Source organism: Castor canadensis, chromosome 9 (assembly GCF_047511655.1).
Source record: "Castor canadensis chromosome 9, mCasCan1.hap1v2, whole genome shotgun sequence".
Taxonomy (NCBI): Eukaryota; Metazoa; Chordata; class Mammalia; order Rodentia; family Castoridae; genus Castor; species Castor canadensis.
In genome coordinates, this window is record NC_133394.1 from 86475042 (window position 1) to 86495587 (window position 20546).

General features: G+C 41.3%; 2 protein-coding genes across 8 annotated transcripts in view; one reads left to right on the plus strand and one right to left on the minus strand.

Moving 5' to 3' along the window:
- Enoph1 (enolase-phosphatase 1) overlaps positions 1-8708 on the minus strand; it is a 28796-nt gene extending 20088 nt beyond the window's left edge. Inside the window, exon 1 of one of the 2 annotated variants that reach the window (XM_074041899.1) lies at positions 8409-8708. Coding sequence is in view for 1 of the 2 variants with exons in the window: in XM_020182162.2 (XP_020037751.1) it covers positions 8380-8463 (84 nt within the window). In the remaining variant the exon portion in view is untranslated. Of the gene's footprint in view, positions 1-8379 lie in introns of both variants that reach the window. The other variant, XM_020182162.2, reaches the window with a different exon arrangement.
- A 751-nt stretch (positions 8709-9459) lies between these two features.
- Hnrnpdl (heterogeneous nuclear ribonucleoprotein D like) lies at positions 9460-14481 on the plus strand. Of its 6 annotated transcripts, XR_012435746.1 has the most exons (9): positions 9460-10051; positions 10749-10917; positions 11004-11165; positions 11614-11745; positions 11846-11960; positions 12504-12674; positions 12980-13072; positions 13438-13542; positions 14223-14481. XR_012435746.1 is itself a non-coding variant. In XM_020182158.2 (8 exons), the coding sequence occupies exons 1-7, from the start codon at positions 9609-9611 to the stop codon at positions 13048-13050; spliced, it is 1263 nt and encodes a 420-aa protein (XP_020037747.1). In that variant the 5' UTR covers positions 9460-9608; the 3' UTR covers positions 13051-13072; positions 13438-14481. The 6 variants fall into 6 exon arrangements, 5 of the variants coding, with proteins under 5 accessions (XP_020037747.1, XP_020037748.1, XP_020037749.1 ...); XM_020182158.2 differs by having other exon boundaries at positions 13438-14481; XM_020182159.2 differs by lacking the exon at positions 13438-13542.
- The last annotated feature ends 6065 nt before the right edge of the window (positions 14482-20546 follow it).

Below are 20546 nucleotides of genomic sequence, written 5' to 3' on the forward strand. Positions count from 1 at the left end.
GTGACCGTGGCTTCAGAGTTCAGGAAAACCTAAATTCCAGAGTGGCCAGACTATAGCCACAAGAGATCGTACCACAGGCAGTAAATTGGATGTTCTGCATTAAATCTGAGGAAGACCATCCTTGGGCATGCCATGCTTTTTGGCTGGGCTGAGTCACTTTTCAAATGACCTTACTACCTAGCATCTTGGTGGTTAAGGTAGGTAGGCCTTCCCATGTCTTTTCTGTATTTTAGTGTTACATATCTATGGCAATATTAGAGGAACTTAATAAACTAGGTTTTTAATTTACATAAATTATTTTCATGAGCTGGTTAAATACAATCTTCCAGAACCAACCCAACCTTTTGCTCCTTAAAGACCTGGTGGAACTGGGCTTCCCTAGGAGGGTGATCAGCCCTCTCGATGACATCACCTCTATCTCCACTGTGCTCTGACTGCGCAGTCACACCTGTGAAGTGCGACATCTCCCGTTCTTGGACTCACTGGAAACTATTAAGAAGTACGGTACTCTTGATAAGTGAGGTTGGATGTTTTCTTGGCAGCGGTAAGTAAATGATACTGTACTTTCTTCTTTAGGGAATTAACTGTAAATTAGGAAGCTGAGAATTTACCAAAAGAGTAGAAAAGCTTATCTGTCTTATTTCAGCATAAAGAGGGGATGCTTGTTAGTAGTAAAAGCAGTATTCTAAATAATCTTGCTAAAATAGTACACTGACTATTACAATTAAAAGTTTCATAATATCAATATTTTAATAGGAAAAACATTCATTGTGTTCCGTAAAAGTGAATATATTTATTAAAACACAAAGCTACATATTGGAGATAAAAACAAAACGTTTTGAATGAGAGGCTATCTTAATAAAGCATGGTAAGAACCATCACATCTGACAAACTGAATACATAAAAAGCTAAATAGTTCCTATGAGTTTTAAAGAAAGCCACCCTGCCAAAATAAAAACACTTTTCTCATATATGTGAATTCTCATTTTTTATTTTTTTTCCCATCTAGAAATAGTAATCCGGGCTGGGGGTGTGGCTCAGTAGCAAAGTGTGTGTTTATGATGCCCAAAACCCTAGTCATAATACCCAGCAGCAAAAATAAAAAATAATGAAAAAAAATAAAGAAAGAAAACGTAATTCAATTCAGGCTAGATTCTGAGCCACAGTTTACTTATTCATCGTATCTACCCTGCAGAGAGGTTAAAGAATTAGGCATCCACATTAGTCATAACTGTCTTTTGCTCCTGGAGAGACAAACCTACAGTGACTAGACCATGGCCTCTGAATGGTGGCCAGCTGCCACTGAAAACCAAGTGCCTGAGGGAATGATCTAGGCATCCGTGAATGGAGCACATCGGTACTTCAAAGGCTAGTGAGCTCTACTTCTCCTGTAGTTTTTAAGGTTTGTATTATTAGAACATCCAAGCTCTGTTTGAACACTTTTAACTATGGGAATTTACTTCTTAGATAATCCATGCCATCTGTCAGATATTTTCAGCAGTTCTAGATCAGACCTGCTCCTTAAATGTCCTTTCTGGAGAACATACTAGAAACTACCTACGAAGTTTCAGTTTTCTAGGTGGCTCGGAAATTGTAACACTACTGTCTTCATGAGGTAAGCAGGGTAGGACCCATACAGCATCCTCCCCTCTGAAAACTGAAGTCATTAGCAATGAACATTAGATTCCATTGTCCACACTAAAAAAGAATGAACGTGTTGCTGGCAAAACAAAAGTTGTCTTCTAAACCCCATTAAGGAGTTAAACTGTAATTGAAGAAACATAAACTATAATCTAATTAAGTGCAATGAATCACAGTGAACAGGGAAGGTTATTATTACAAGGGGGCTAGTAATTACAATTAAAAAAACCAAGTTATCAGTATGGTCAATTAAGTTTCAGAGAGGGAACCTGACTGGCCCAGAGTTCTAAGCTCCAACAGTGGAAGAGAGAAGAAGAAATCTAGTGTGGTATCAGCTACTGTATTAATCTTTCTTTCTTTTTTAGTTAGATTCCTCCTGGAATCTAAAATCTCTGCAAGGTAACAACTGCTTTTTTTTTTTGGTGGTATTGGGGCTTGAACTCAGGGCCTACATCTTGAGCCACTCCACCAGCCCTTTTTTGTGAAGGGTTTGAGATAGGATCTTGCAAAATATTTGCCAGGTCTGGCTTCAAACCGGGATCCTCCTGATCTCTGCCTCCTGAGTAGCTAGGATTACAGGCGTAACCCACCAGTGTCCGGCTAACAACTGTTTTGCATAAATGAAAAGGCTGAGGTTCAAAGAGGTTTTACTCTTGGTACACAGTAAATCAGGACTCCCATGGAGATTTATGAAATCTTACCACTAAGGCAAGGCCATTCAGCCCTTGTGGGTGGATGAATTCAAGGAGCAAACTCACTAGTGCCAACTCCCGGGATTTTGATACCATATTCCCTACGGAAATTTCTTCCGTAGATTTGGATTCTCCAAGATATTTTGTACTGAAAAAACCTGAGATTTTTTCTGATTTACTTGGCAGTTCTGTAACATTTCAATAAAGTAACAGTAAAAATAATTCTAGTGTGATATCAGCTACTATATTAATCTTTCTTTCTTTTTTGGGGAGGGATTGAACCCAGGGTATTGTACATGCTAGGCAAGCAGTTTACGACTTGAGCTACCCAACTCCAGCCCTTTTGTTTTTATTTTGTTTTTGAGATAGGGTCTCACAGCTACCTTTGCTAAGGTTGGCCTCAAATTTTCTACACCTTCTAAGTAGTTGGGATTGTAACCACCAGGCCTGCTTTTAATAATTTCCCCTCATTCTTGTTTAAAATTTTGCCAAATATTCTCTAAACTGAAACTCTAGCCTCTGAACATTGTCTTAACAGTCTCTATATCAACACAATCTTTAAAAAAAAGCTGATATTGTCTTAAAGAAACTACTAGAGCCAGCATCATAAACGATAAACTTTAGAAAAAAACCCAGAACAAAGTCTAATTCCCATGTAGCCATGAACCAAAATGGTAATCCTGAACCATGCTGTCTCTAAGCACCTGCTTAGAAATACTATCCTACATAGTCAATCTCCTTACTCATGGATTCCATATTAGTGCATCTTCTTACTAATGATCCTCCTGCTTCAGCCTCCTAGGTATTGGGCTTATAGGTGAAATACTACCACATCCAGTAAAACAGGTACTCAAGGAACTTTCAAGATCTTTTTGGACATGTAGTTAGTGGTGAAAATTTTAATCAAGAGACGCACACTTTCCCAGCTGAGGATGGTTAAGTGATACCTGTTTAAGCTCTCATACTGTAAATCAGTATCCTCTCCAGGATCTAGGGTCTATTTAGTCTCTCGCTTTTCTATATGTATGCTGAGGATTTTACTTTAAAAATGGCCTTGAAGCAAAGTGCTGAAGTGTTGTCTAGTGTTCCTCAACTCAGAAGGTCGTGATATGCTTTGTAGAAGACAATGTGTGCTAGATAAGCTTTATATATAAGGCACTAGTCCCAGTGCTGTTGGCTGCACTTCAATGTTAACGATTTGAAAACTTGGTTTAAATAAGGCAACCAGAAACTTACATAAAACAAGGTTATGTACAGATCAGTTGATGAAAATATCACCAGAGGCTCGAAGGAACTTAACCTAGTTTTATCTCTAGGGGCAGCAGTGTTCATAGCAACTTTACAGAATCTAACTATCAAAGCTGTTATTACATGTACTAACTTAAGTACCAACAGGAAAAATATGAGATTTAGAGCATTATACCAAACAAGTAATCATTTTTCCCAAACTCAGGAACAATGCTAAAGGTTCCTGAATACGATGATCACAAGGACTGCTGATGGTGTTACTTCATAGGCTTAAAGGCTAAAAACGCTAGAATAACACAACACACAAAGAATATGCTTATTACATCACCACAAAGATCAAATGCTTCTTCCATAACAGGTGCATACTGCAGAAAGCATGCAAGATGATTCAATGGGATAAGAGAAGAGACTATAGCCCAATGCAGGTGGCTCACACCTGTAATCCTAGCTCTTCAGGAGGCAGAAATCAGGAGGATCACATGTAAGCCAGCCTAGGCAAATAGTTTGTGAGATCCTGTCTCAAAAAACCCATCATAAAAAACAGCTGGTGCAGAGACTTAAGGTGTAAGCCCGAGTTCAAGCCTCAGTACTGCCAAAATTAAAAAAAAAAAAAAAAGAGAGTTTATAAAACATTGATTTATATTAATCTCATCTTTAGCAGTACTGAGGTTTTAACTCAGGGCTTTTACCAATTGAGCCACACCTCCATCTTAATCTCACCCTTAAATTGCAATTTATTAAGCCAGGCATAGTTGTACACACCTGTAATATCAGCATTTCAGAGACTGAGGCAGCAGGATCACAAGTTTGACATGAACCTGGGTTATATAGTTAGACCCTACCTTAAAAAATAAACAAGCAAAAATTAAATTAAATTTAAAAAAATCAAAATTTAAAAAATTGCAATTTATTTCAAAACTGAATAATAGTGATGTGTACATAATCTATATTGGCTATGCTTGCTCCAATTCTGTTAATGTACAAGAACAAAAAATGTTGGGAGATCGCCACTCAGAATCTGTTAAAAAAAAAAAAAACTTGAGAGGCATGCGTCCTGTTGAGAGGAGCACAGCTGGTGACTCTGAGGACACAGATGTGGTAGGAACATCTAGGGGCAGCTGGGTTCTACTCCGGCTTGCCTCCCAGACACTTGTGAGAATCCTTACACAGGACACCTCTCTGAGCATGAGAAGTTAGCCTGTTGCCACGTTCACTAGACAATCCTTCTTGCTCTAGAAATCTGAAAATTCTATGACTCTACAAATGAGATGTAATTGACAAAAAGTAAAACCAATGTTTGGGACTGGAGGTGTGGCTCAACTGGTAGAGCGCCTACTTTGCAAATACAAAGTCCTGAGTTCAAACCCGAGCCCCACCAAAACAAAACAAACAGTCTGATTTGTCTAGAACCTGATAGCAGAAGGGGTGACCTAACAGAGCCAACAAGAGAACATCACTTCCCAAACTGGTAAAGTTTATGGACTCTCTTAAGACACCAGGGACTGCTGACGCTGTTACAAATGCTTACATGCATCCCATACACATTCAACCTCAGGTGCAAGGCGAAAAAGAGAAAGGGAAAAAATGGCAATAGTGCTAGCAATCTGCTATTCCACCCAATGACGGTGTTCTGTTCCCAGGGATAGTGTCAGTTCCCCAGTATCTTATAGTCTGAGCAGCTCGGTGGGAGGCTACAGCCTGACATCACATTATTCACTTGTATCACCTAATACCAAAACAACTACTTTATCTGATGCTAAAGGGAAGAAGCAGGACTATATTTCAACCCTAAAGGAAAAACTAGCTGATTTAAAGAAGGAAAGTCAGTCTGCAAAGAGAACTGACTTCCTAAGGGTACTTCAATGGCAATTTGTGACAATACTCTGCACAGCAGACAGAAACTGTAGAACCAAACACTCAGATAACTAGTTATTCTGGTCCAAGGATTCTATCTAAATCTATCATCAAAAGGTAATGTAAGCTGAAATTTGTTACCATGTTCTTTTATGGTACCTCATATGAATGAAGTGCTCTCCTATCATATATAGCAGCCAAGCAAAGAAGACCTGACAAACACTGTGGTACCACTACAGAAGTGCAATGATGGAAAGAGTAAGAGAGTTTGGGTTCAAATCCCAAGCATATTGTCCAACTTTTCAGAGCCTTAGTAAAATGCAGACAATATATACATGCCCCAAGTTTTGAGGATGAGTCAAGTACTCCACATGTATCCAGTACTCAGTGTTCCCTTCCATCATTCCATAGGCAACAGGGCTACAAGTTCACACACTGAACTACTCTGACTAGTAATGCTCAGAGAACACCTTTCAACTCCCAGCTCTATGCTTAGAAGTTTAAGAAAGCCGGGCACTGGTGGCTCATGCCTATATCCCTAGCTATTCAGGAGGCAGAGATCAGGAAGATCTCGGTTTCAAGCCAGTCCAGGGCAAACAGTTTTCCAGACACTATCTCAAAAACACCCAGCACAAAAAGAGCTGTCAGAGTGGCTCAACTGGTAGGGCACCTGCCTAGCAAGCATGAGGCCCAGAGTTCAAAGCCCAGTACTGCCAAAAAAAAAAAAAAACAATTTATTATCACTTTAAAAGTGTTTAAAAAAAAAATTAGTCCTTGAGCTACTCTACTAAGTTTCTTATTCAAGCAAATTCATGAAATGCTACTCTCTTCAAGATTCACAGAGTGTGTATGAGACAAAGACTGTGAGAAATCATGCCATAAAGAAACCTAGTTGAGGGCTGGAGACAGTGGCTCAAGTGGTAGACCATCTGCCCTAATAAGTGTGAGGCCCTCAGTTCAAATCCCAGTTGAAGAAAGGAAAGGAGAGGGGAGGGAAGGAGAGAGGGGAGGAGAGGAGACAAGAGGAAAAGAAAAAGAGAAAACCTAGTTGAACATATTCAGACTAACATTTCCAAAAGTGCATTTAATGGATTTTTTTGCATAATTACCATAAACAACCACAGATGCAGCATTCTTCCCGTGGTACTTTTTGAAATATTGGTTTTGATAAATTCGTGTAAAACAAATAATAGATTAAGAACAGTTAAGGCCAGATGTGGTAGTGTATGCCAATAATCCCAGCATTCAGGAAGCTGAGGCAAGAGGGGCCCAAGTTCGAGGACAGCCTGGGATACACTGTAAGACCCTGTTTCAAAAAGGCCAAAAAAAGGGCTTAGGGGTGTGGCTCAAATGGTAGAGCACCAAGTTTCAAGCTTAGTTCCCAGTACTGCTAAAAAAAAAAAAAAAGTACAAATATTAGAAACTATTATTTGTTTGGATGCTGGTTTATGTTACTCAGGCTGGTTTTGAACTTGCAGTCCTGCAGCCTGACCTTGAAAGTAAATTGAGATAACAAGCGGGCAAGCACTGGAAACTATCTTTTAGACAAGATTCCTGAATCACTCTTTTGGAGCTTGCCTTGAATTTGCATGTAGTCTGGTGTCAAACAATTTATTTAGGTCACTAGGGTATTTTTATTCTCAGATTGCAGAGTAAGTCTGCCACAAGGATTACCAGAAGTGGCTCACGGTCATCAAACACAAGGTGTAAGTGAAAAAAAAGGTGGGGGAAGGGAGTTATGCTTTGTTATAACACTGATCTGTATGAGGCATCTCATTCCCCAAATCAACGTATCTAATGCCACATGGCTGCTATTACCCCTGGTCTCCTAAAAGCAAGAAGCAAGAGAGCCAGAATGGAATGACTAAGCTGTAAGCTATACATCCCCCAAATTAGGAATCCTTTTTTTCTCTGAAAACCACAGTAAGAAAAAGGTAGTCAACCCAATTATCAGCATTTTGGTGATCCCAAAATTTCCCACGAGATCTTTGGTGTGATTAAAAACTTGGAAGAATGTCTAAACAGATTTCTTCAGAACCACTGCTAAGGTGTCAAGTTTCTGTGATTCTTCTAAAAAAAATAAGTATTGTTACGTTTGGATTCCTAAAAGTGGATTTTATATTATAACTTACCTCTAGAAAATCATTCTTCACAGGTAATTTTTTAAAACTAAACTAACAGAATTTAAAACTCAGGTTGCCCAGTTTCTTGGACGATGGGTTTGTTCTGTTTTTCTCTACATCACACAGTAGCAAAGGAAGTTACTACGGTAACGTGTATTTATTCTGACAGACCAATAGAATAAATACATACAGGGAGCCTGTTATGAAGCAAAGCTGCAAGCCTGGAATTAGGTCTCCACATTTGTGGGTTAACAGAAGAATACTGTGAATAAAAGCATGGTTTCCCAAGGAAAAAGAATGGAATCTAGAAGTATTCCATGGTAAATCAGTGCTGTGGACCACGGAGCACAGACGAGTGGAAAAACCGTGAACAGTTCGGCCACCACCGGCGGCAGAGAGAAGGGCGAGGACCCAGCTTTACTGCCCAAGCTACTAGGCCACTTGAGAAGTCACCTGGTCGCCTTAGTCGTCCCGCGTGGAGGGCCTCGACCTCAAGAGCCATTAGATCGAGGCTGCCGCCTCGCTGGGAAAGACAGAGCCAGTGGGCCGAGCGGTGGACGTCCACACCACCGCCCTCGCCCCAGCTGCCAGCCCCGCCTCCGTCTTTTCTCCAACCGTTTCTTCCTACCCATGTGCATCTCACCCTGGGCAAGGGCGGGGAGGGACCGGGTGCGGCAAGGAGAAGCAGCCCCGCAGCCCGCCGCAGCCTGTTCCACACCGTTCTTCCAATCACGAGTCTCTAGTGCAAAGTCTGCAATACTTAAAATTTTTTAAAATGTCTTTAAGCACAAGTAACTTCCCCACTCCCTTCCGCCCCTCACCTTTACGAAAGCAATCGGGGTTGTGGTACCTTCGATATCTAACAGGATCACAGTGACTTCGGCGGGCACCGAAAGCACGACCATTTCCCTACCGGATGCTACCACGGGAATCGGCCTGCGGGCGGGGAGCGCGGATGGCGGCGACGGCTGCGTCCCAGGACAACTTTGGACTCCGGAGAGCCCCACAACAATCTGGGAGCAGGCGGCGGCGAGGCCTGAAGCGCGAAAGAGAGGCCACCTACGCGGACTAGCCAGGGATAGAGACCGCCGCCCAAGCCTGCACTCGGAGTCTTGGAGAGCGGCAGGCCCAGACCACGTGGGCAGGAGAGGGGCGGTGCTCGCAGGTTCCGAGGAGGCGGGGAAACCAGGGGCGCCCGCGCTGATTGGCCGCCAGCGAGCCTCGAAAGCGATCCGTCAAAATGGGCCTCGCGTGGGCGGGAACAAAGAAGGGAACGCGGGAGCTCGGTGCGCGAGAGCGCGCCCTCCGCAGACTGGTGGAGCCAGCGGGAGAGGCCCAGGGCACGTGCAGACTGGAGCCCCGCGAGTGGCGCGCCGGGGATGTGAGTGCCTCCTGCCCTCTCTTGCACCCAGCCCCGCCCCGCCCACTGCCTCCGCTTTGGCGTCTCCACAGTAACCTGACCAGGCCCCGCCCTCCTCGCGCCCTCAAGCCCGCTAGGAGGCCGTGCTGGGCCCCGGCTACGGCAGAGTCCTGCTGGGGAGGTCTGCCGCGCCTCCCCCGCCGGCGTACCCGAGGCGGCAGCGGAAGAGGCGCCCCCGCCGCGCCGCCCCCCGGAGGGGCCACCGCGTACCCGCTTCCTGTTCGGCTGGTTTTCAGCCAGCGTGAGGACAAAACACGCGTGCGCGCGGCAGACGAGCGCGCTCGCCGCCTTAGCCGCCAGCGCCGAGCGCAGTCCGCCTTTTTCCGGAGCAACCGGCCACGGTGCTAGTCGGTAGCAGCGGCCGCCGCAGCACCTCCGCACTGGGGGACCGAGGGCGCAAAATGCCAGGGGTGACAGCTCTTTCGTAGGCCTGGGTCGGACCGGACGCCAGAGACAAAGGCTCTCAAGGCAAGAGGGACTGTGGCCCGGCGACGGCGTGGCTTGGGATTTCTGGCCCCAGGACTTCTCGTCCCTTCGTTTTTTCTCATCTGATTCCTCTGTGATCCCAAGCCCGCCTTCTCCCCCTCCCGCTCCCCCAGGGCGATCTCGCTCCTCACCGGGAGGACTGAGATGGAGGTCCCGCCCCGGCTTTCCCATGTGCCGCCGCCATTGTTCCCCTCCGCTCCCGCTACTTTAGCCTCCCGCAGCCTTTCCCATTGGCGGCCGCGGGCACCCCGGCAGCTCGCCCCGCTCCTCCCTTCGCTCGCTTCCAGCTCCGCCCGGCAGGGGGCGCGCCGGACCCAGCGCCACGTCACCGCCCAGCAGCCCTCCCGATTGGCGGGCGGGGCGGCTATAAAGGGAGGGCGCAGGCGGCGCCCGGATCTCTTCCGCCGCCATTTTAAATCTAGCTCCATACAACGTTCCGCCACCGCTGCTGCCGCGACCCGGACTGCGCGCCAGCACTCCCTTGCCGACAGCTCCGCCACCATGGAGGACATGAACGAGTACAGCAACATAGAGGAATTCGCAGAGGGATCCAAAATCAACGCGAGCAAGAACCAGCAGGATGACGGGTACCGCACGCTTCTCCCCTGTCCTCCCTTCCCCCAGCGCGCCGCACGCGCCCTTCGTCCCTCGGGACCCGCGCGCTGCCCCTATTCTTTCCGAGTCGATTCTCCGCGTGCCGGCTGGGCCCCCCTAGCTTGGAGGGAAGAGGAAAGTAAGACGGAGGGGTGACTTGGAGAGGTCCGCGGACGGTGGGGGAAGGGCGGAGGGGTTGGAGGAGGAGGGCGGTGGCGTCCGGGTCCCGAGTGCGCAGGCGCCGCGGGGGGGGAGGGGCCGGCCTCGCTGCGCCACATGCAGCAGCTGCCGCCGCCTCTTCATTGTGTGTCTTGCTCTGCTCTGGCGGTTTTCTAGCGGAGTTTGGGAAACTTTTGGTTTGGGCGCCCGGAGACAGCTGGGACCTATGTGCCCGCCCACACGACGGGTTCTTTGGGTGGGATGTTGGCGTAACAGCTGAGGACGAAAAGTCGATCTAAGTTGAGCTTCAGTTTTGCGTTATGCAGTGTGTAGAGTAAGCCGTCTGCTGTTTTGAATAAGTAACCTGGCTGGAATTTTGAGATCTGTGGTCTGTTCGTGTGTCTGTAAAAATAGGCTAAATTGCTTGCGCTTAGGCAGGTACATTTCTCTGCTTATTTCACGGTTTACTTCCAGGGCTGAAGTCATTTAAGTTACTGCTAACCTTTTACAAAAGTAACTTTTTATTTTTAGTAAAATGTTTATTGGAGGCTTGAGCTGGGATACAAGCAAGAAAGATCTGACTGAGTATTTGTCTCGATTTGGGGAAGTTGTAGACTGCACAATTAAAACAGATCCAGTCACTGGAAGATCAAGAGGATTTGGATTTGTGCTTTTCAAAGATGCTTCTAGTGTTGATAAGGTAGGAATATGTATTGCATTTTGCATTGTGTGTTTTTTGCAAATTGTTCTGGGACTTACTATAACTTAAATAAAATTGTCTTCTAGGTTTTGGAACTGAAAGAACACAAACTGGATGGCAAATTGATAGATCCCAAAAGGGCCAAAGCTTTAAAAGGGAAAGAACCCCCTAAAAAGGTTTTTGTGGGTGGATTGAGTCCAGATACTTCTGAAGAACAGATCAAGGAATATTTTGGCGCCTTCGGAGAGGTGGGCTGTGATTGTTTGCATATGACTTGGGTTTGTTTACATAATGTTCACCCCAGTTTGTATAGATGTAATGCTTTGTGAGGATAAGCGTTATATTACCACTTAAGTGCCTTATAATTACTGTATTTTAATTTTTGCTTCCTCTACTGTAATGGAAACCAGTATCTAATTTGGTTTTGGTCAAAACCCGGTGTGGCTAGTGTTTGGATTTAGGAACTGGTGGCATCTCTTGCGTGCAGAATGGTATTAAAGGATATTTTACTCTGTATGCTTAACCTATACAGCAAATCTTTTTAGATTGGCCATAAGGTAGTGGTGATGTCTGTTCAGAAGTCATCTGGTTGGAGTAACATGCTATGTCAAAGCTTGAAAGGGACCTGTAGCAATCTGAAACCATTTGGTGACCTTATCACTACTGGATGATCTTGAATATGCATCTTGATTTCAGATTGAAAATATTGAACTTCCTATGGATACAAAGACGAATGAAAGAAGAGGGTTTTGTTTTATCACATATACAGATGAAGAGCCAGTAAAGAAATTGTTAGAAAGCAGATACCATCAAATTGGTTCTGGAAAGGTAAAACTATTTAATTAAATGAAAATATGGAGGATTTAAGAAGAAAAGCAATTTAGTGTTAGAACATCAGTTTAAAAAAAATCTGTTTTTAAATTTGTAGTGTGAAATCAAAGTTGCGCAACCCAAAGAGGTATATAGGCAGCAACAGCAACAACAGAAAGGAGGAAGAGGTGCTGCAGCTGGTGGACGAGGTGGTACTAGGGGTCGTGGCCGAGGTGAGGCTTAATTCTTGGAAAATGACTTGTGGTTTGAGCTGTATGCTGCTAAGCAAGATTAACCAAGTAAGAATGCAAAGCTAGATTTAAACCCCAAAACTATTGCATCATGGAAGAATGCTGGCTTGGTGGGAAGGTTGGGGTTTTTTGGGTTTTTTTAATGGGTTTAGTGGTTTCACCTATTGTAATAGCCACTTGGAAGTGTCATCACTGGTAGGGAAATGATACCACTACATGATACACCATGGCGTGATGGCTTGTCTTGGCAGTCCTTCCTTGTTTTAGGCAGAACAACATAACCCCTCTTCAGCTTTAATAGGAAATTAATGATTTCTGAATAAATTTAGGAACTTGATATTGGCACAATTTGGACTTTCTGCCCCCTTATTTGTAACAGGAAAAACAACTTTCTGAAGTATTTAGCAGAAAGTTATATCCATTCTGCGTTTTAAAATTTTGCAGAGTAAGGGACAAGATGCTTCATTTTGTGTTAGCATTGGGGGTCAGAAGTTATTTCCTAACAATCATTGTGCATTGTTTCAGGTCAGGGCCAAAACTGGAACCAAGGATTTAATAACTATTATGATCAAGGATATGGAAATTACAATAGTGCCTATGGTGGTGATCAGAACTATAGTGGCTATGGCGGATATGATTATACTGGGTATAACTATGGGAACTATGGATATGGACAGGGATATGCAGACTACAGTGGTAAGAATATTTAACTTAACTTTATAAAGCAGTGGTACTGAAATTCAATGTTGACATAGACTCCCATTCTGGAATTTGCTTGTGTGTAGATTTTCCATTTATCAAAGCGTTTAGTTTTTGAGGTGTGTTACAGTCATGCTGATGCTAACAGTATGTATGAACTATGATTAGTCTATAATGGCTATTAAACTATCTTAGTATTTAAATGTTTCGTATGCAGTTTTGCACATTCAATAGCTTTCTTACTTTGTGAAGACACCATTTTATAGGAAACTGTCTTAGAAGATGTTATCCTTTCAAAACAGGTCAACAGAGTACTTACGGCAAGGCATCTCGAGGGGGTGGCAATCACCAAAATAATTACCAGCCATACTAAAGGAGGACATTGGAGAAAGCAGGTGTGTATAAGACTACAAGAAACCAGTGGAAATACCTAATTTAATTTAAAGATCAATAGACAAATAAGTAAAAACAAAATATTATGTAGCCTGTTTTTACTAAATTGTTAATTTTGTAATTGTTTTAAGCCTGTTTTGCCTAAAGTGTCTATAGATCTTTAACTTTTAAAGTTTTACCTCACCTTTTTTAGTATTACAGAAAAACTTAAGAGTTTTTCTGTTTGCTTTGTGTACCAGGAGGTCTAGAGGAATAATTAAACTTTTTTAGAACTATTAACAGGTAAAGTACTGAAATGGGTACAACTTAAGGAAAACAAGAATGTTGTCTTCTAACTCTGACATTATACCTTGTTTGTACCCGCCAGCGGGAACTTCATTGCAGGCCGTGTGTCACCCTGACCACGTCTATCTCTGGGGGTCGCACGTTGCGGGCAGAGCGCAAGGCATACACCAGAAAACGCTGTCCTGTGGTATGGTCTCTTCCAACTTCATGTACCAGCGTAAAGATTAAAGTGGAAAACTTCAGACTTTGGCTTCTTTTTTTAATCTTTTTGGAGATTAAGTGTCATAAACTTAACTTAAATGGTTTTTTACAGGAGTTAAAGTACATAAATGCCTTTTTACAGCTTAATCATTTTGGTCTTCTGTTTAGTGTTGTATTTCAATTGTGGAGCCTCATTTTAAGTGTTCATTCTTTAAGATTTAATGCTTGCTTTTTCTTTTTATAGCTAATAGTGAAATCTACAAACCAAAACAACTTTTAAATCTGGGATATAAGTTAAAGATCATATGCACAAAGCAATTAATTTTCTCGTACTGCAATAAACGTGTAAGAAATTTGTGTCTGTGATAGCGTTTTACTTGGCTTACTAGAGGTGCTTCTAGTAGGCCTTATTCTGTTCAACCTATGAATATGGGAAGATTACATTCCCAGGTTATTTTCTAAATAGATTTTAATTTAACACCATATGGGAACTCCAGGATGAGTTTTATCAATTACCCAAACGACATTTTGATAATAAATATGCATGTGATCTTTAATTATTGAAGAAAAGAATAAAGTGAGGACTTAAAACAATTCATGAAAGTGGACCTTTGAAAGCTTGTCAGTGTTACACAAATCTAATTGTTACTTTGTTTTTATTTTTAGGAGATGCTAAAGAAATCCATCTTACAGGACAACATTGAAGATTGGTCTTCAGTTGATCTAGGATGATTATTTTATAAAGACTTTCTAGTGTACAAGACACAATTGTGTCCAACTGTATATAGCCGCCAATTAGTTTTCTTTGTTTTTACTTTGTCCTTTGCTATATGTGTTATGACTCAATGTGGATTTGTGTTTATACAAATTTTATTTGTATGATTTCATGTTAAACCTCAAATAAATGCTTCCTTATGTGATTGTTTTTCTGCGTCAGGTACTACGTAGCTCTGTAAAAACATGATTTTAAAGAAGCAATAATTAAGGCACAGTTTATTTTGTAGTAAGTATTGGTCCATACAGAGAAACCGTGGTCCTTTATAAATAGCCAACCACAGTTTTACCTGCTTCCCCATTTTTTTTTAAAGTATAATCTGTGCAAGGCTTCATTTCCCTGTTAACTGAAGCTTCATACCTTTGAAGAATGATCTTTACCCTGCTGGAGACTGTCTTAAAAAGCTTTCTGGCAGACTGTTTAAGAAAATGGAAGAGAACTTGCTAATAGTTCTCCTTTGGTTTCTGGCAAACCATACATAGTTCGATGATTTCTTTGATTTAATCAGTGGTCTGATGGCAAAAGCTTTGGCTAATTATAACACCGTGATTTCAGTTCTCTTGGTTTGAAAAAAAATCCAGATAAACACAACAAATCTGGTAGGAGCTGTGGTTTAAGAACATTAAAAGTAGTTGTAAGGATTTCATCAGATACCTATGAGATTATCCATTAAAGTTGGTTGAAAGACTTAAGATTTGGAGTACATGCAGAATGACTTAGTTGTGTTCTGTTGGTGTGCCATAGTCACCAGCAGACTGAACAAAAAGTTTTCTGTTTGGGCCTTTTTCTGGACTTGTGTTTGAGTGAACTTGTGTGAATTCTTAGGAAAAGTCATGTCAGTACATCTCACTTTAAGTGCAATTAGTGCTTGAGCTGAGTAGTTACACTTTATTCAGACATAGGAACAGTGGAAAAGAGTTAAGTTTAGGTTAATGTTGGTCTAAGTGACTTGAGTTGTATCATTACAGTTTACCTGATGCATTGAAAAGCTTTGGGTTTAAAAGGATTTCCTGGATAGTATAAGCTTTGACTTTCACATTCGATATAGTTGTATGTAAAAGTATATACAGCTTGTTGATGGACTTTTTCAACATGTACATCAGTTGATTTGGACAAGTTTCCATAGTTCAACATAAAGCTGCTAGGTTTGGAGTACGTGTTCACACAGTTATACAACCAGTGTACATTTTTTATGTTGATAACTGCCTTTTTTTTTTTTTTTAAGTACTAGATACCTGCAACTTTGATATTTGTACTTGCTGGGTTGTCAAGTTATGCCTTAGTCTTGTTTTGCTATGGCCAAGTGCCATTGTTGGCTACTGTAAGGAATTATTTGAACATGCATCCTTAGGGGATGGAAGGGAGATTGTTTCAGTTGTGTTAATAGTAGGTGCAGTATCTAGAGTAGTGAATCTTGTAAGTTCAAATTTAGGCTTAGGGGACAAGTTGACACTGAGATTGTCCTTTTCCCTGGTAAAATGAATAAAAGCTTTTTAAACAAAATACAAACTCTTCAATTAAGTCTTGATATGTATGACACTGAGAAAATACACTATATGTAAAGGTGATCATAGGAGATGGTTTACCAAGAATTGAAGGGAAATTGAGAATACTTGCTTTGTCTCCAGGGTTCATCAGTTCATTCACTGATAAAATTTCAAGTAAGTTGCCAAGACTAAGTGGAGGAGGCACTTAAGAGTTGGATGAACTGTAAAGTTAGTCTCAAGGTTTTATCTGTAAGTTAATTTAAAACTAACCTGACTGTTGAAGTTGGGTGGGAGTAGAATGAAATTTTAAAACACTGGTAGTATAAAAAATTAGCTCAAATATTTTAAAGATGCTTCCTGATTAATTTTGACCAAGTTCTGTGTGGCATTACTCAACCTAGCAGAAAACCTTTACTAGCAATTTCATTAACATGTCAATATTCAGTTACTTTATAAGGGTAGTAAGTTAGTGTTGGAATATTAACATGGGTGAGCAGAGCCTCTTAATGTTCAGTGCATCTTTATTTTCATAATAGTGGCAAGGATCATAAATTATTAAGGTTTGATTTGGGTATCAACCACATGAGGCTAAGTATTACCAATTAAAAATCATGTAGGTATCCAAGCAGTTTTGAGTTGCAGAGATAGGTGTATGTATGTATACCTTTTAAATTCTAGTGTTAAGAAAATTAGGAAATACAATTCTGTTACAAAAAAAAACCCAAAAACCCTCGAACTTCCAAGTCTGAAGACTACTGTGCACTCAGTTTGCTAAGCAAAAGCAATACAACTTCCAATTACCTTTTAGTCAATTGAAAATTATTGTAAAAATACGGGGTGCTGGTAGCTCATGCAGAGGTCAGGAGGATCTTCAGCAAATAGCCAGACCCTATCTCAAATGTGCACGTGGCAGCCTACCTAGCAAGTGTGAGGTTCTGAGTTTAAGCCCCAGTACTGCCAAAAATATGAGCTATTTTTGGAATTGATTAGGGTTTTATATTTTTCTTTGAAACAGCCAAAATTAAATGTGAACTTTTAGGATTGGTGTAATGGCAAAAATACACCATGACTTCTCAACCATTGTTTATAAACTATGAAAGGATAAATGGTGGTGGTCTGGGAATTACAAAGTAATGCTTTTGTTATGAAGGCTTCTTGTACTACTGAAGTGATCGTTTAATCTTGAGAGGCGTCATAATCTCGGGATGGTGTAGTTTTAAAAAGTATATTTGATAAGATTTCTTGTTATTTCAAATCTAGACATTTCAAATAACAATGTCCACTATTTTGGTTTCTCAAAGACCACAAACACTATTGCAGACAAGCTTTCTCATACCACTGAATGATTATCTCCTTTTGAGAATCTAAAAAGTTCTCTTAAAAGCATATAAATATAGTTTCAGAGAAGCTGTAGACTTCATTGAAGCCATCTAGTTTAAAGAAGTGTTGAAATTGTTAGTTTTTATGGTTACCAGAATTTATTTGCTGTCATTGTGATGAAGTTGCACAAAGGGAGTTCATATATTCTGTATGTTGATATTTGTGTGGACTGGTGAGCACACAGGGTGATTGAGAGAAAAGAACAGTCAGCTCACAAAAGGTCCTACTCAAATCCTTGATAAATGCCGTAATTTTCAAGTTGGAGAAGTTAGCTATTGAAAAACAACTACATTTTGGAATCTACTAAACATGACAAACATACTAAACTATCATCATATCTGAGGCCTAGATATTCACATACAGTATTTTTCACTTCTGGGAAGCTCACCTATGTGGCTGTGAGTGGAAAGGTAGAATTGTGTTAGGCTCCATTCCTATGAGTTTTGTTTTTATATTTTCTTTTTTTGGTGGCACTGGGGTTTGAACTCTGGGCATCACCCTTGCTAGGCAGGTGCACTACAACTTCAGCCACTCCCAAGGTCCTCCTGATCTGTGCCTTCTGAGTAGCTAGGATTATAGGCATGAGCCACTGGAGCCCAGCTCCTCTGATGAATTTTGAGTCTGGGTACCCTGGAGCATCTACTTGTTTCATGAAAGACCTGTCCTATGAGATTGACAGTGATTATTTAGATTACTCTCGGACCAGGATATACCAAAATACCTATTTATTTCTGAACGTATGTGTATGTATATTTCTGAGATGGTCTTGTTGGTATCCCAGGCTGGCCTGGAACTTGAGATCCTCCTGCCTCAACCACCCAGGTGCTATGATTACAAGCAGGCACTAACATGCCTTGCTATGCCATGTTTTTGGTTTGGTTTTGGTGTTTTGAGACAGTATCACTATGTAGCGCACGCTGGCCTTGAACTTGGCAATCCTCCTGCTTACGCCTCCCAAATGCTGGGATTACAGGCATAAGGCACACCTGACTCATGCTTTTAAATATTTTCTTCCCATACACTGTATTTGTTTATTTGTCACTTGTTACTTGTTTTCTTTTGAGACAGGATGTCACTGTGTAGCCCAGGCTGGCCTCAAATTTGTGATTTTCTTGCCTCAGTCTCCTGAGTACTGGGATTGCGGGCATGTGCCACCATGCCCAGCTATCAATGTTTTGAATGTCTTGTTAAAAATACTGCTTTCTCAAAAAAAAACAACAACACTGCTTTCTGCCTGGTTGGGATTAAGTGGGGGGAGAGGGGTACCCAACCTGTAATCCCAGCTATTTAGGAGACAGAGAATGGGAAGATCATGGTCTGAGGCCAGCCTGAGCAAAATGTAAGCTCCCCATCTCGATAAGCTGGACGTGGTGGTGTGTGCCTTTGGTCCCAGCTACATATGGTCTCCATGGGTAGAAGGACTACAGTCTGGGCAAAAATGCAAAACCTTACCTGGAAAATAACTAAAAGGCAGAACTTCAGCATTGTAATAATCAGCATCATACCATTTTTGGTACAATGGTTTTTGTTAGCTTTTGTAGATTTTACTAATGATAGGTGATTTCTACTTCACTTCTAAAATATTAAAAAATAAGTCAATTTGCATTAGTATTTTCTAAGACTTTTTAGAACCACACCACATCACTGGATACAAGGAAAAGAAAGATACATCTGGGGGACTGGAGGTATGGCTCAGGTGGTAGAGCACCTGCTTCACAAGTGCAAAGCCTTGAGTTCAAACCCCAATTCCACCAAAAAAAAAAAAAAATTTGGAGTAAGCATTACTTTCATAATCTGAAAAAGGATGCTATTTTTAAATACTTGGGATATTGATACTTAAAAATATTTTTAATTAGGCATTTGAATGACTGCAGGATAGAGAACCTCAAATTATACCTTTGACCTAATGCACATCTTTTTTTCAGTAAGTATTCCTTATACTGCATGTATACATAGGTCTTCAAACCTAAAATTAAGAATGACTCCACTTTGACCTAGTTCTTCTCTTGTTCAAGGAAAATTGCTTTGCTGTTAGCCTGATGTTTCAGAATGCCAAGATACAGACATTTGCGAAATGGTCTTTATTTTCACTCTGAAACAATGACAAATTCAGATATTTCATTGCACTTCAAATTTTCCACTGAAGATGGGAATTTTTAAAAATATTCTGGACCTCAAAAGAGGAGGCCCTTGGTCACAGATACAGAGATTTCCCAATGACATACAGCCACATATGTCAATGACATATATACCATATGTGTATGTATAGTAATACCATGTTTTTAAAATGTCTGAATCTTCTGGGCATACATGTTCATAAAAATCACTCTTCATTAAGGATTTTGTCAAAGGAAAAACTTATCTCTCTGTTGTTTTAATAAAGACTGTCAAATAGGGACTCAACCAGGAAATATACAGACATTACTGTTCTTGTGACCAACAGTGCTGGAAAAGTGTGCAAACTTTTCATAGAACTTCATTAAGAACAATAGTCACAGTTGATTAACTCCATTTGTTGCTGGGTGTCTTCCTTTTGGGAAAAAAAAAGCATTACATGAAAATGTCACATTCTCAGAATTATTTCAGAAATCACTCATACCATATTTTTATGGTATTACATATTAATATTCACATGCATTTGCATAGTGTAAAGTGTATACTCAGGTGTACATGTATATGTATATATATAAAAGGTATTTGGTGGTACTGGGGTTTGAACTCAGGGCTTCAAGCTTGCTAGGCATGTGCTCTACCACTTGAACCACTCCACCAGCCCTTTTTTTGTTGAATGGTTTCAAGATAGGGCTCTTGAACTATTTGTCCAGGTTGTCCTCAAACTGCTGTTCTCCTGATCTCTGCCTCCTGATAGCTTCAATAACAGTTGTGAGCCACTGGCACCTGGGAAAAAGGTATTTAATTTTTAAAGAATATATATTTGCTTCTGCTTCCAGCACCTGTGGTCTAGGTAATTCAACTCTCCTTTTAAAGACAATTAGGAAGCAGTATAAGATTTTTTTTTTTTGAAAACTTGAAATAACTAAAAAAGAAATTTGCCTGACAAAAATCTGGAAGGAGCTGGGTACAGTGGATCATGCCTGTAATTCCAGCTACTTGGGCAGCAGGAGGATTGAAAGTTTGAGAACAGTTTGGGCAACATGACTCAGCTGTAGAGTGCTTACTTAGCAATGTACAAGGCCCTGAGTTCAATTTTCAGTACTACAAAAACAAAAACTGAGTTCAAAACCAGGTAAGTAAGGCTAGAACTCAAAGCTGCTTTTGCTGGACAAGTGAAATCTAAAACCTAGATCCAAGCCCAGATGAGGTCTCTGATACCCCTGACACTCCATT

Bases quoted from the DNA above. Each gene is read 5' to 3' on its own strand.
- Hnrnpdl (XM_020182158.2), top strand. From the start codon at position 9,609: ATGGAGGTCCCGCCCCGGCTTTCCCATGTGCCGCCGCCATTGTTCCCC. The intron at 11,166-11,613 runs GTGGGCTGTGAT...TCTTGATTTCAG, and splicing joins ATTTTGGCGCCTTCGGAGAG to ATTGAAAATATTGAACTTCC. The intron at 11,746-11,845 runs GTAAAACTATTT...TTAAATTTGTAG, and splicing joins ATCAAATTGGTTCTGGAAAG to TGTGAAATCAAAGTTGCGCA.